The 13,121-nt window shown below is 44.0% G+C and overlaps 1 protein-coding gene across 2 annotated transcripts in view; it reads left to right on the top strand.

The window, feature by feature from the left end:
• CDH23 (cadherin related 23) overlaps positions 1-13,121 on the top strand; it is a 1,814,588-nt gene that overhangs the window by 1,677,578 nt on the left and 123,889 nt on the right. For both annotated transcript variants that reach the window (XM_029608940.1, XM_029608939.1), the window contains 2 exons: positions 2,531-2,647; positions 11,008-11,232. In XM_029608940.1, coding sequence (XP_029464800.1) covers positions 2,531-2,647; positions 11,008-11,232 — 342 coding nt within the window. The remainder of the gene's footprint in view (positions 1-2,530; positions 2,648-11,007; positions 11,233-13,121) is intronic.

The following is a 13,121-nucleotide window of genomic DNA, read 5'->3' as shown; positions in this document are numbered from 1 at the left end:
AAAGTCTGTGGATGAAAAGTAGTTATAAAATGACCCCCTCCCTGAGGGTAATTTTCAAATGCATTTCCATGGTTAAAACAAATGGGCTTCCTGAAAATTGCCCGCCTGATACGTGGGTAAACATACGTGTATATGACCTGCTCCCACTGAATTTTATCTTGACGGAGCCGAGGTCTTCCTGTGGGTGGAGTTGGGGAGGGGATTTGCATTTACACCCTTTTGGGATTTTTTTTAAGAGCCATGTGCTTCCATTTTCATAGGAAAATGTGTGTGGATGTTTGAGTGGGTGAAAGTTGTAGGGGCCTATTTGGTGGGATAGCTATTAAAGGGGATGTAAGCATGCAGGCCAGCTTTGAAGATTGCTGTAACTTAGTTTTCAGGTAACTTGTCCGCGATGTTGCAAAATTACCCCCTTTGTTATGTCTGTACAAGCCCAGGGTGAGCAATTTTCAAAGCTGTCCGCCTGGGTAAATTGGCCTGGCTGAAAATTGCCCTTCTCTGCTCAGCTAAAAATGTGCGCGGGCTTGCATAAGACATGAAGTTTTAGCCAAATAAAAAAGAAGAGGAATCCCTGCAGGGACGTTAGGGATGGAGGGGAGGATAAGAGCACGTGTGTGTTCCATTTTCAAATGTACCTTACCTTTTCCTGTCCACCCTTTGTACACGTGCTTTACAATAACATTAAAAGCACCCACGTGATTTGCAACTTGGTGGGTGTGAGGGAGCCAAGGGACCGATGACCATGGTGTTGGAATCAAAGCAGCGTTTACTGCAGAACGAAATCAACTCAAGGGCAATAGAGTCAGACAGGGCTCCTGGCATCAAAGCAAAACAAAATTCTTTCTGGCTCCTGTCTACAGTGAGAATTCCAGTTTGAGGAAAATGTTAAGGCTCCGTTCAGAAACAGGTGGGACAAAATACCTCAAGCCCTTATCGGGGTTTCTGCAGCCTCTGATGCTTTGGCCCTGAGGCTTTTACACAGCTCTGTGCATAGAGGCATTGCAAAGCTATACAGCTCCAGTGCAGCCTTTTCCTTAAAAGTACAGGGGTTAATAGGGATGTGCAGCAGGGACGGATTCATCCCATTCGGTATTCTTATTTGTGGGGAGCCAAATCCGTTGAATCCATTCTCGGGGGACCCCGATCCGTTCATTAGTTACGTATTTGTTTCCCAAAAAACCCCCAATCCCAACCCTTTAAATTTAATTAACTACAACCCCCCACCCTTCTGACTCCCCCATGACTTACCAAAAGCCCTGGTGGTCCAGCGGGGGTCCTGGAGCAATCTCCTGCACTCGGGCTGTCGGCTGCCGGTATTCAAAATGGCACCGATAGTCTTTGCCCTCACTATGTCACAGGGACTACTGGTGCCATTGGTCGGCCCCTCTCACATGGTAGGAGCAATGGACGGCCGGTGCCATCGTGTGCTCCTACCATGTCACAGGGGCCGACCAATGGCACCGGTAGCCTCTGTGACATAGTAAGGGCAAAGGCTATCGGCGCCATTTTGAATACCGGCAGCCGACGGCCAGAGTGCAGGAGATCACTCCAGGACACCCACTAGACCACCAGGGACTTTTGGAAAGTCTTGGGGGGGGGACTCCTGACCTCATGTAGAGCCTCACTGTGCAGACGTTTACCCGCAGTGACAAGAAGCATTCCTAGCAGGAGTTGAAAGGGTTTGCACTCACATGCATGGACTGTAATTTTAAAACGAGCGCGCATAGCCCATACACAGGTCTATATGGCATTTGTGCACGAGCAATGCTTTTAAAATTGATCTGATACTTGCAAATTTTCTCACCTGTTTTCCTCGGTAAAGTGACCTGAGCGACCTTAGCAGGCATGAATGTGTTTTTCATGGGATATTTGTCAAGTGAAAGCATGTATGGACTTTCACTTTCAAAACTGGTACAAAGCCTGACAAATGACACCCCCGCCCCCAGGATTATGTGAATTAAATCTCTAGATTCTTAGGACCTTGCACCTTCTCTGTTATGCACATTTTCTCTTCCCTCCCCTCCCCCACCTATATCAGTCCCTGGGACGACCCATTTTGACCATACTTTGATGGGGAGGGGGGGGGCAGTTTTCACTCCATGCAGTGCTGTCCAGAAAGCACAGCCCAAACATTGCATAAAATTGTTATACATTTATTTTCTGTGGTGGAAAAGTCCTCTTCTTGAGAGTCTGTAATGTTTAAATGGTCTGGTTTATATGGAAAAATAATCAGAACTTGTATTGTTTTTGAATATTTCCATACAAACTTCATGCTGTTAGCCAGCATATCTCAATATATTCGTAGTCTTGCAAAACCTGTTTAGGAAAGTGGCTCAGTCGTGTTATTGTTTCTAGTAGTAATATTTTACTGCTCATTGTAGGTATCTCCTGGAATATGTTTGTAAAGGTGTAGCGTATCATTCACACAGCTGAGTGCTTGAATCCAGCCCTATAGGAGCTTGTAAAAGTATGGAGAAGGTAACACAAATTCCCTACACCAGTGTCAGAGGTGTGCTCTCTGGTTTTGTAGGAGCAGTGATGGTGAAGAACACCTTGAACAGGGAACTGGTAGCCACGTATGAGGTCACCATTTCCGTACATGATAATGCCAGTGACATTGTGGAGCGCTCGGTCAGCGTGCCAAACGGTGAGTTGATTCCCATGTGGCAAACAAGTACAAGTGAGCTACATTTCAAAGAAATACTCTACAGAGGATTCCCTACAATTTATTTATTTATTTGCTTATGCATGTGTTTTGTTGTTTATTTATTCTCAGATTTATAAAACTCTTTTTCCAGGGGCTCAGGGTGGGTACAAATTACCATATTTAAAATAGAAAATTACAATATTTAAAAAGGCAACAGTAAATAAGAAAATATCCAGGCATAGCAAAATGATGAGCATAACATCACCATCAACATTATAATTAATTACGTAACATCATACAAATAAATATGAACAAATCAAGCAATAAAATGCAATAAAATAAATGTTAAAATGAATAACAATTCTGGCAGAGAATCCCACTCATTAGAATAACAAAAGCATCATAACCTCCCAATTTTTAAAAAATTGGCCATATTTGTGTGCGTTCTGTGGAGGGAAATCCAGAGATGTTGGTGGAACCCTAAAGTCGGAGATATCCTATCTGCCTTCTTTCCTGTGACTCATTCTCTCTCAGTTTTCAAGTCGCAGTTGAAAAGTTGTCTTTTTTTCCCTTGACTTTGATTTTCCTCTGGAACAATATTGGAAATCTGTGTGCGTGCTTACATTCAAGCTTTTCTTTCCTCTGTTCCTTCTCTCATGTTTTCATCCTTCTCCCTATCCGAGCAATAAGAAGCAATGTAACCCCCCACACACACACACCAGACAGAGAGGCTGATGAATGTGCAAAGTCCACTTCTCAAGATAAAAGGGCACACAGTGTACGTTAGTTGCAATAGTGACCACCATTTGCCCTTTTGTGCACAAAATGTAACTATTTGATTTTTAAATAGCAGTATTTCACACATACATAGGGGCCGAGGTAATAAGGTGCGCTGAAGCTGCGGGTTTGTGCGCAGATGTATGCATGTTTGTATGCGTGTTTCCCACACAAGGCCCTTGCGGGGATATAATAAGGGTTTAGTGCGAGGGAAAAAAGCGCGTGTGAAAGTGCTTCCTGACCCATGTTTTTTTCTGCATGAATGCATGCCAATGACATGCAAAGGAGGCAATTTATTTATTTATTTATTTATTTATTTATTTGCTAGTTTTTACTATACCGATATTCAAGACAAGTCTTATCGTACCGGTTTACATCAAACAAGGGGAAACAACCAGCTAGACATGTGGAGCAAAGTTACATATAACAGGGGTGAGGAACTCGGAACAAATCGGAAATGTAGACTTATTTTAACATAGGGCTAGTATGAAGTTGAGAATAACTTAAGTTGAAATAAGTTTAGCGATAAAAAAGATTAACATCAAGTAACTTATCGAGAGAACGTGAAGCGGAATTGGCATCAAATCTTGAGGATCTCAATAGATGATTGTATCGACAGATGACTGCGTTAAGAGTCAGTATAAGTGGCTTGGTGTACTGTTTGAGGCCTGGCCGATTATGGGTAGGCTTGTTCGAATAGCCAATTACTTAATCGTAGGCAATGCAGGGAGCCACGCTAATGCTAGTGCGGATTTTTTAATGTGGGTTTTTTACTACCACGGTCAGGACACGAGTTAAATGTCCCCGCCGACTTGGGCACCATTTTATTCCATTCCTTGCATTGGTGTGGTGTGCTTGTGTCTGGGCAGCTCTGGTGTGATTTATGATGGAGATTTCTGATTGTGTCCAGCTGTTCCTGATGCCGTGGTATATCCTGCGTGTTCACCAAAAGATAACAGCGGCAGAAAGATTGGCAAGTGACATGCGGGGTGAATTATCACCCATGAAAATATTTGCCATGTTTCTGCAGCTCAGAGTTTTTCAAACTATTAAAAATACATTCCAGAGTCATACTTTCACTGAATAGGGAGGCCCGTTCGCTCACTCACTTTTATGCGCGGATTATTGGCACAGCTTTTCGGCGCGGATGCTGTCGCTTATTACATAGGGCCTTACCGTGCTTATATAAGTGCATTTCTTCACGAGTGAGTGGATTTCTGTGCACAAATCATTTCCATATTTATTTTTTTTTTACATCCCATGGTGCACCAGCTTTAGCTGTGTGCAGTGATCAAAACCCATGCTCAAAACTAGCGCCTGTTTTGACGCGGGTCTTATTACATCTGCCCCAAAATAACTTATGTAACCTCACCTCACCTTCCCAGAGGGTCAACTTTCTACCCTGGGAAGCAGTGGAACAGCTCTGCCAGAGTAGAAAATACTCTCAGGTCATGAGCTGGGGGCAGATTCATCCGTAAGGCCAAACTGGGCCAAGACCCCTTGAAAAAACATAGGGGTAGATTTTATAAAGATGCGCATGGGCGAAATCGGAGCGGCCTGGAAGGGAACTTTCCTTCCCCCTAACCTGACCTTCCCACCCCTTCCCCTAACCTTTCCTCCCCCTAGCCCTACTCTAGCATCCCCCCCAAAAAAAAATAATTATTTTAATTTATTGCGCCTGCCAGCAGGCTGCCAGCACACAATCCCTCGACACAGCGGCAATGGCCGTTGTGTTACAGGCCTCTGGCCCCGCCCTGCCCCACTTCGCCCTGCCTCCGGACCGCCCCTTTTGTAAAGCCCCGGGACTTACACTCGTCCTGGGTCTTTATGTGCGTTGCTGGGCCTTTTTAAAATAGGCCCGGCGCGCGTAAGGCCGATTACACGTGTAAATCCTTTTAAAATCTGGCCCATATTGTCTACACCAATACATGTGCTCCAAAATAAAATAGAATTTACTAGTCAACTACCACAATAGATAACAGAATAAATTTCTTGGGTCAGTTCAGTAGCAAAAAACTTCCAAAAACATTTCTCAGTCATCAAAAGCACAATTCTTTAAGTTGCAATGTAGGAAAAAATAGAAACAGTTCCGGGTGTAAAAAATTCACAGTTCTAGGTTCAGTTGGAGTTTCCCCAAAAGACAGTTCCAAGATCAAAGTCACGGGTTCCACACTCCCAGAGCCCCTTCTCCACTCCCAAGTTCTTCCTCTTCTTTCCCCAGACCCTTTGCAGATCCAGAACCACTTAAAGTCTCTTTAGAAACAAAACTCAGTACTCACATCCACCAGGACTGGATCCAGACAAAACACCCCGTTCCTTGACAGACTTAGTTCTTTCACCTTGTGCTGAAGTTCCACCAGGCAACCTTTCCCTTAGGTCCTGAGATCCCCAACCCGATATCCCATTCTTTGTCTCCACACTTCACTTTTTCCTTCTCCACAGCTACTAGTACTTAAACTCCTGTTTCTTCTTTAACTCCGCAGAGAGCTTGTGAAAATACCTCAGGTTTCAAGCTCAGAAACAGACGCACCACTGTTGGTGGAACATGCTAAATACTGCATACTCCGTCTGTCCTAATCTCTTCCCGTACCCGCTTCCTCCCTGTTGCTCACGAGGAACATGTTTTATACCCCCTACTGAACATTCTCCTTTTGGTCTGAGCCACCCTATTACTCACCTTATTGGCCTCCCCTTCCTCTTAACCTTCTGGTACCCTTCCTGTTCTGGAAAAATCCTCGTTATAAAGAACAGCTGACCTTCCAGTAACCAAAACTTGCTGGAAACATTTTGATAGTAAAATATAGGTCACATTGTTTAGAATAGGCCTCTATTCTTTTCTATGGCTGCATCGCCATCTAGTGACCTGTAGGATTACAGCTAGTAATATAGTTAAAGACCGCAGATAAAGACCAGAATGGTCCATCCAGTCTGTCCAGCAAGTATCTGCCATTCCATGCAAATTACTCTCCCATGCCTTCTGTTAAGGAAAGTATCTGCCACTCCATGAAGATTACTCCCATGCTTTTTGTTAAGGGTAGTAACTGTCACTATGTGCAGGTACCCTCATGCAGAAATGATAACGTTAGGTGAAACAAAGGTTACCTCATTTCTTCACTTCCATTCTCTAGCCACTAGGAATCCTCTGTGTTTGTCCATTGCCCTTTATGTGTGCAGAATGTTTATTTAAAATAAAAGATTAATTTTGCACTGCAATGCAAACTTACTCAAAGCAGGTCATTAACTATAAGGACACTGCAGGAAAATATCTTCATAAATGTGTTTTCACAAAAATTTTAACTACATCCCTTTGAGTTTTGTGAAAATGTTCATAGCAAAACTATGTGCATTATTTTGCTACTGGGCTCATTTGCATGTAAGCCCCATTAGCAAAATAGCTCTCACAAAAACCTAAATAGTGTGCACAGTTTTCCACAGCCTCTAATATGGAATACAGAAAGCATGGGGGCCCGTTTACTAAGGCTTTTCTTTCATTTTGTGTCCATGGGAACTAAGCTTAGTAAATCTGGTTCCCAGTTTGTAAAGAAAAATAATTAAGCAAATGTCATTTTTCATTGCACATGTAAGAAAACGCACCTCAAAACACTTTTGACAAAAGGGCCCAATGTTAATTTTCAGGGAAAAATTGTCCTCTGTGTTGCGGTTTGGTCTGTGAAGCTTACGTCCCGGTCCTTACCTCAAGGGTTCCTGCCAGCTGGAAACGAAGCAGAGTCGAGATCTGGGCGTCCCCACAGGGGAGACGCCATTGCGGGCCTGTCCCTAGGCGCGCGCGCGCAAGTCTCTCGCGCTTCTCTGGACAGTTTCCCGCCGGAGGGTGGCTCCGCCCTGAGTCTGATGTCAGACGCTGCGGCCTACTTAGGGCCACCGCGGACACCCGATGAGTGCCTTGCAACAGGGTTCCTTCGATCCCCCGTTGCCTCGAGCCCCGGAGTCAGCCACCGTCTTGGCTACTCCGTTCCTGCCTGCCTGCCGGTTCCTGCTTGCCAGCCTGCCTACAGCCCAAGCCCGGTTCCAGCCTGCCTACAGCCCAAGCCCGGTTCCAGCCTGTCTACAGCCCACGCCAGGTTCCAGCCTGTCTCAGCCAAGCCAGATACTCGCCTGCTTCCTCTCCATCGACCGCCTCGCCTAAGTCCCAGCGGTTGGGCCCCTACGGGCTCCTCCCGGAGGGGCTCCGACTTCCAGGGTGAATCTCCTAAGTCCCAGCAGCTGGACTCCCAAGGGCCCCTCCCGGGGGAGGACCAGGTTCCAGGGTGAAACCGCTTATACCCGCCTGCCAGAATTCTGCCTCCTGGCCCGTACAGTCGAGACCAGAGTAGTCCTTTCCTAGTCTCCTGCAGGCTGGCCCAATGGTCCACTAGCCCCGTGTTCACAACACTCTGTGGAAAAAGTAGCCCTTTGCCCACAGTAATGGCCCTTTAGAAACTTGCCTGACCCGAAGCACATGTAAAATTAAGCACATGCAAACGGTAAGGCGTGTGCTTTCATAAGGAAAGAGTTGGAGATGGTGGCTGGGTAGGGTTGGCACTTATGCCCATACTTTTGGCTTTTAAAAAGTGTGTGCATAAATTCTCCCAGCAAAACTGTGGGCAGCAAATAGCAGGTGTAATGGGTCGCACGTAGCTTTGCCGCGATAATTTTCAAAGTGGACTTGGGCGTAAAAGTCCGCTATGAAAATTGATGTAACTTATGCACTTGTTTGTCAACCAACTTATGTGCTATGTTATAAAATAACTCTCCAAGAGGGCATTTTTCAAAGCTATTTCCATGGGTGAAAAGGCATTGGAGGCTTTGACAGTTATATGAAAGAAAAGTCCTTTAGTTAGCTTTTAAAGAATGGTTACAATAAATCAGTTATTCGAAAACAATGAAAAAAGGTATATTCATAGTAAGTGTCAAACCGCTCTATACATGGCCGCATATGAAAACACAATCATTTCATAGTAAAAAACAATCATTACATAGTAAAAAACAAACAAACACTGTTTTGTTGCTTCAAATAAATTGTTATATCAGAAAACTGATTATAGTGCTTTTCTCAATAAATAATGCACAGATTCACAAAATGTTTGCAGTATACAGTAATTGGCTTCATGTCTTGGAGATCTTGGTATTATTGCTTAATGGTATCATACAAAAATGGCTGCTTCTTTGAAGAATGCCTGTTGAGAAGATGGCTGCTGAGAAGGAGGCACAGTGTCATCCCAGAGCTAAGACCTGTACCATGTTAAACCTGTAGAGGATGGGAAATTTGCCCACCCTCAATATGAGCAAAATTCACCCACATTCTTGTACAGTATCTCCCAACACTGGCTAATATTTTTTAAAGTTCAGTACTGTGTTTATTTATATAAAACATTTATATTCCGCTAAATGTAGCCACAATTATTCTAAGCGGATTACAATTAGAACATAAAACAGCATGCACAAACTAAAAATACCATAAACACATAATCACATAGAAATAAAACTTACACTATCAACAATAATTAAAACAATTCAGTAAAACATTCAGAAAAAGGAAAATCAGCTTCCTCATCATGAGGAGGACCTGCCAAGGAAGAAGCTGGAGAAGACGGCTGAGGGGGAGATATGATAGAGGTCTATAAAATAATGAGTGGAATAAAACAAGTAAACATTAATCAGTTGTTTACTCTTTCAAAAAGTACAAAGACATGGGGACATGCAATGAATGTACTGGGTAATACATTTAAAACTAATAAGAAAACATATTTTTTTACTCAACACATAAGCTCTGGAATTCATTGCCAGAGGATGTGGTGAAAGCTATTAGTGTAGTTGCATTTAAAAAAGGTTTGGACAAGTTGCTGGAGGAACAGTTCATTAACCTTCATTAAGGTAGAGTTGCAGAAATCCACTGCTTATTCTTGAGATAAGCAGCTTGGAATCTATCTACTTCCTGGGATCCTGCCAGGTACTTGTGACCTGGATTGGCCACTGTTGGAAACAGGATACTGGGCTTGATGGACCTTGAGTCTGACCCAGTATATGGAAAGTGTTATGTTATGCTATGTTAAACAAGTTGCATCCAATAGTCAAGGCTGGGACCCTCCAGAAGTCTCCAACTCCTATAGAAGTCCTGATAGGAAACCAGAAAGTGCTCTTCGGTCAACGTATCTCAAGATGAGATGCAGTCAGGATAATTCCCTCTGCCTGAGGTCAGAACCTTCCTGGATTTCTCACTCCTCACCAGAGCAGGAGAAGAGACCCCTCTCCTGATGGATGAGAAAGGCAGCAGCCCCTCCTTGGAGGCTGAAGAGTGCAGCCCCTTGGCTGCTTCTCCTATGCTCCCGGGCTGACAGCTCCGCCAAGAATGTCTCCTCCTCCTTTTATAACCTTTTCTTTTTGACTGACCCTGTACGGGATGGACCCTTAACATCACTGAAAATATCCACTAAGCCCCTTTAACCTCTCCTTGCTGGAAAGCTCCTACTAGTTCTTCATAGGAGGGCCTACAGAGTTATGTACTTTTTAAAATGGATTTTATGTTGTCCCGGTGTTGTGCCTACCATCCTTTCAGATTAAGCTCTTAATAGAAGGAATGAAAGATTCCTAGATGGGCTGAAATATCGCCAACAGATTGTTCATGATGATTTGCCGTAGCACTTGCACCAGGTTCACATCTTCCCATATGAATCCGCTCATTTAGCTTATCTTTGGTTTCTCAGACAGCAAAATAGTGCAGTACGTTCCCCTTTCTCTTTATCCTAAAAGCTTCCCTTGAATTCTATAAATGATAGGGCATCAAAAAGAGATAAATCTTAGCAAAGCACCTCCTGCAAAGCAATTAGAGAATTCTTTTCAAGGGGTACTTCCATGATAAAGCACTGCTTTCACTGCAGAAATGGCCTTTTACATAAATGTCTGCCTGATATGCGGGAGTGTCCTGTATGCCTGTAAATTTAACTGCAGTGAGTGGAGGGGTTCCTGAGCAAGGCTGCTCTTTAGTGCATACTTTTGTATTCCCCTCCCCCCCCCCCCCACACACACAAAATCTACACACAGGTTAGCAGAGGTCATTGCATTCCCCCCCCACACACACACACACAAAATCTACACACAGGTTAGCAGAGGTCATTGCATTCCCCCCCCCCCACACACACACACACACAAAATCTACACACAGATTAGCAGAGGTCATTGCATTCCCCACACACACACACACACAAAATCTACACACAGGTTAGCAGGGGTCATTGCATTCCCCCCTCCCCCCCCCCCCCACACACACAAAATCTACACACAGGTTAGCAGGGGTCATTGCATTCCCCCCCCCACACACACACACACACAAGAACACTTAGATTTTGTAGAAAGTTCTTTCTAAAATAAATATGTTTCTCTTTTCTAAGCATTCTTAGTCGATTTGAAGGTCTAAGCTAACTAAATTTGTTCTGTTTCTTTCTCATTTGGCCTTGCCTTTTCTTTAATTTTTATCTTTCTTTTTATTTCACTTTGTCTTCTTTTATTGCTGCTGCTTCCTCTCTCTTGTTGTCTTTCTCTCGTTTTGTCTTTGTCTCGTGTCTCTTACCTTGGTTATCTGACAGCTAAGCTGACAGTGAACATCCTGGATGTCAATGACAATGCTCCCCGCTTCCGCCCTTTTGGGGTGACTAACTTCGCTGATAGGATCTTGGAAGGTGCCACCCCAGGGACTACGCTGCTTTCCGTATCAGCTGTGGATCCAGATAAAGGTCTGAATGGACAAATCACATACTCGCTGCTGAATGTTACGCCAGCAGGTTTTGTCCAGCTTGAAGACCCTATGGCAGGTACGTAAGCTTGGGGAAGCTGCTTAAGCTTGTATGACTCCCTTGTTCTTCCAAAGGATGGGAAATGGGGATACAAGTGTCTCAAGTTTGCCTGGGGGGTGCTGTCTCTTTTGCTAGGTAGAGGTGATGTTCATTAGCTCCTTTTGGGAAGAAAAGAAATTTTAAAAAGATCCATGAGAGAAAAATTAGTAAATATGTCTTCTATTTAATGTTTCAAACCTACATACCTTTCCTTTTTTTTTTTCTCTCATATTGCACTGCTTCCTCTGGAGCCAATGTAATAAGCCACACTGATTCTAGCACAGCTTTTAACTCTTTCTTAGAAGCAAAATTTAAGACCCATGCATGTGCGCCCATGTGCGCACATTTGTTGGCGTGGGCACATGGATGCGCCGATTTTATAACCTGCAGGTTATAAAATCAGCTATCCCGCAGGTACATGCGCGCACGATTTTATATTGATGTGTGCGTGTGCGTAGGAATGCCGTCTGGAGCCCGTAAGTGGGGGGACTTTTAGTAAGTATGCGTGGCAATGCAATAGGCCTTTTTCCCAGATTGCCCCAGTAAAGGAGCGAACTTCCCAAGCCCTCCTAGCTAACTTGTCTCCCTTTTATCCTAGTAGCCCCGAGCCTTAAAAACCCATTGACTAGCCTCATTTTTTTTTTGTTAAACGACTTACACTCTGCCCATAGAAGAAGTAAAGTTACGCAAAAGAGGACACCGGTGCACACTTGTGCGCATAACTACTTGCACGCTGACTTCATGGTGCAGTCCTAGGCCGCCCATGTCCCGCCCGTGCTCCTGTCCAGACCATAACCACGTCCCGCCCCTTTTTTCAGAAAACTTTTTTTATGTGCATACCGGCAGATACGCGTGAGCCAGGCCGAGTCACACGCATATCTCCTGGCTTTGGCGCTCAAAGGGCTTTTAAAATTGATCGGTAAGCATGGATTATTGGCGCTAACATAATCCCAGTCTGTAATAGGGCTTTTAACACTAAAAAAGCACATGATCAAGCGAGTAAAGATCCGTGCTAGGATTAGCTCGTCTCCATGCAAGTTACAGGGTAATGAGCATATTAGCTAAAGGAGGCACACTAAAGCACAGGCACCATAGCATAGCTGGAGTTATACATCCCACAGTAGAGCAGGCTGAGCAGGTAAAACCCCTCCCTCCCACTTATTTAAAAATAGTGGCCAGAGCACCTAAATTCACTCCCAATTCTCCACCTAACTCTCAACCCTTGCAGTGCTCTGGAAAGCAAACAGGCTGAATGGCAAAGCCCCTCCCTCCCACTTATTAAAAAAATAAGTTGTAGCCAAGGGCACCCTTTCCCCTGAATTAAAGTTTGGGCTGAAGATGGGGGATGAGAAGTGAACTCCTTCCTGCTCACCCACCCAAGTTAAAAACTAGTAGCCATGGGAAAGCATAATAATCCATTTCTGTCATGATCTTGTGCTCACCAGTCACAACAGGCTCTACACCTGCTATAGACATTGTTATATACAGATTCTTCTACAATGCACTCTCACTGGTTCTGCCACAATCCAGTTGCATAATAATTTTCTCACCATCCTGGTTTAAGAACACATACACATATCACATTTGTCCTAATTGTAACCTAAAAAGGAACACAACATATTAGATAGATAATCCTCCTCTTCTGTGTAAAGAGGTTCACTTGGTTTAAGAACACATACACATATCACATTTGTCCTAATTGTAACCTAAAAAGGAACAAAACATATTAGACAGATAATCCTCCTCTTCTGTGTAAAGAGGTTCACTCCAACTTAAATCTTCAGGATATTTTTCCACCAGCAACCAGACTATTTCACATTGTGGCCATTCAATGGAAACACTCCTCCCTGAAACGTAAAGAAAACCCA

Source organism: Rhinatrema bivittatum, chromosome 7 (assembly GCF_901001135.1).
Source record: "Rhinatrema bivittatum chromosome 7, aRhiBiv1.1, whole genome shotgun sequence".
Classification (NCBI taxonomy): domain Eukaryota; kingdom Metazoa; phylum Chordata; class Amphibia; order Gymnophiona; family Rhinatrematidae; genus Rhinatrema; species Rhinatrema bivittatum.
This window is presented reverse-complemented; position numbering and strand designations above follow the sequence as displayed.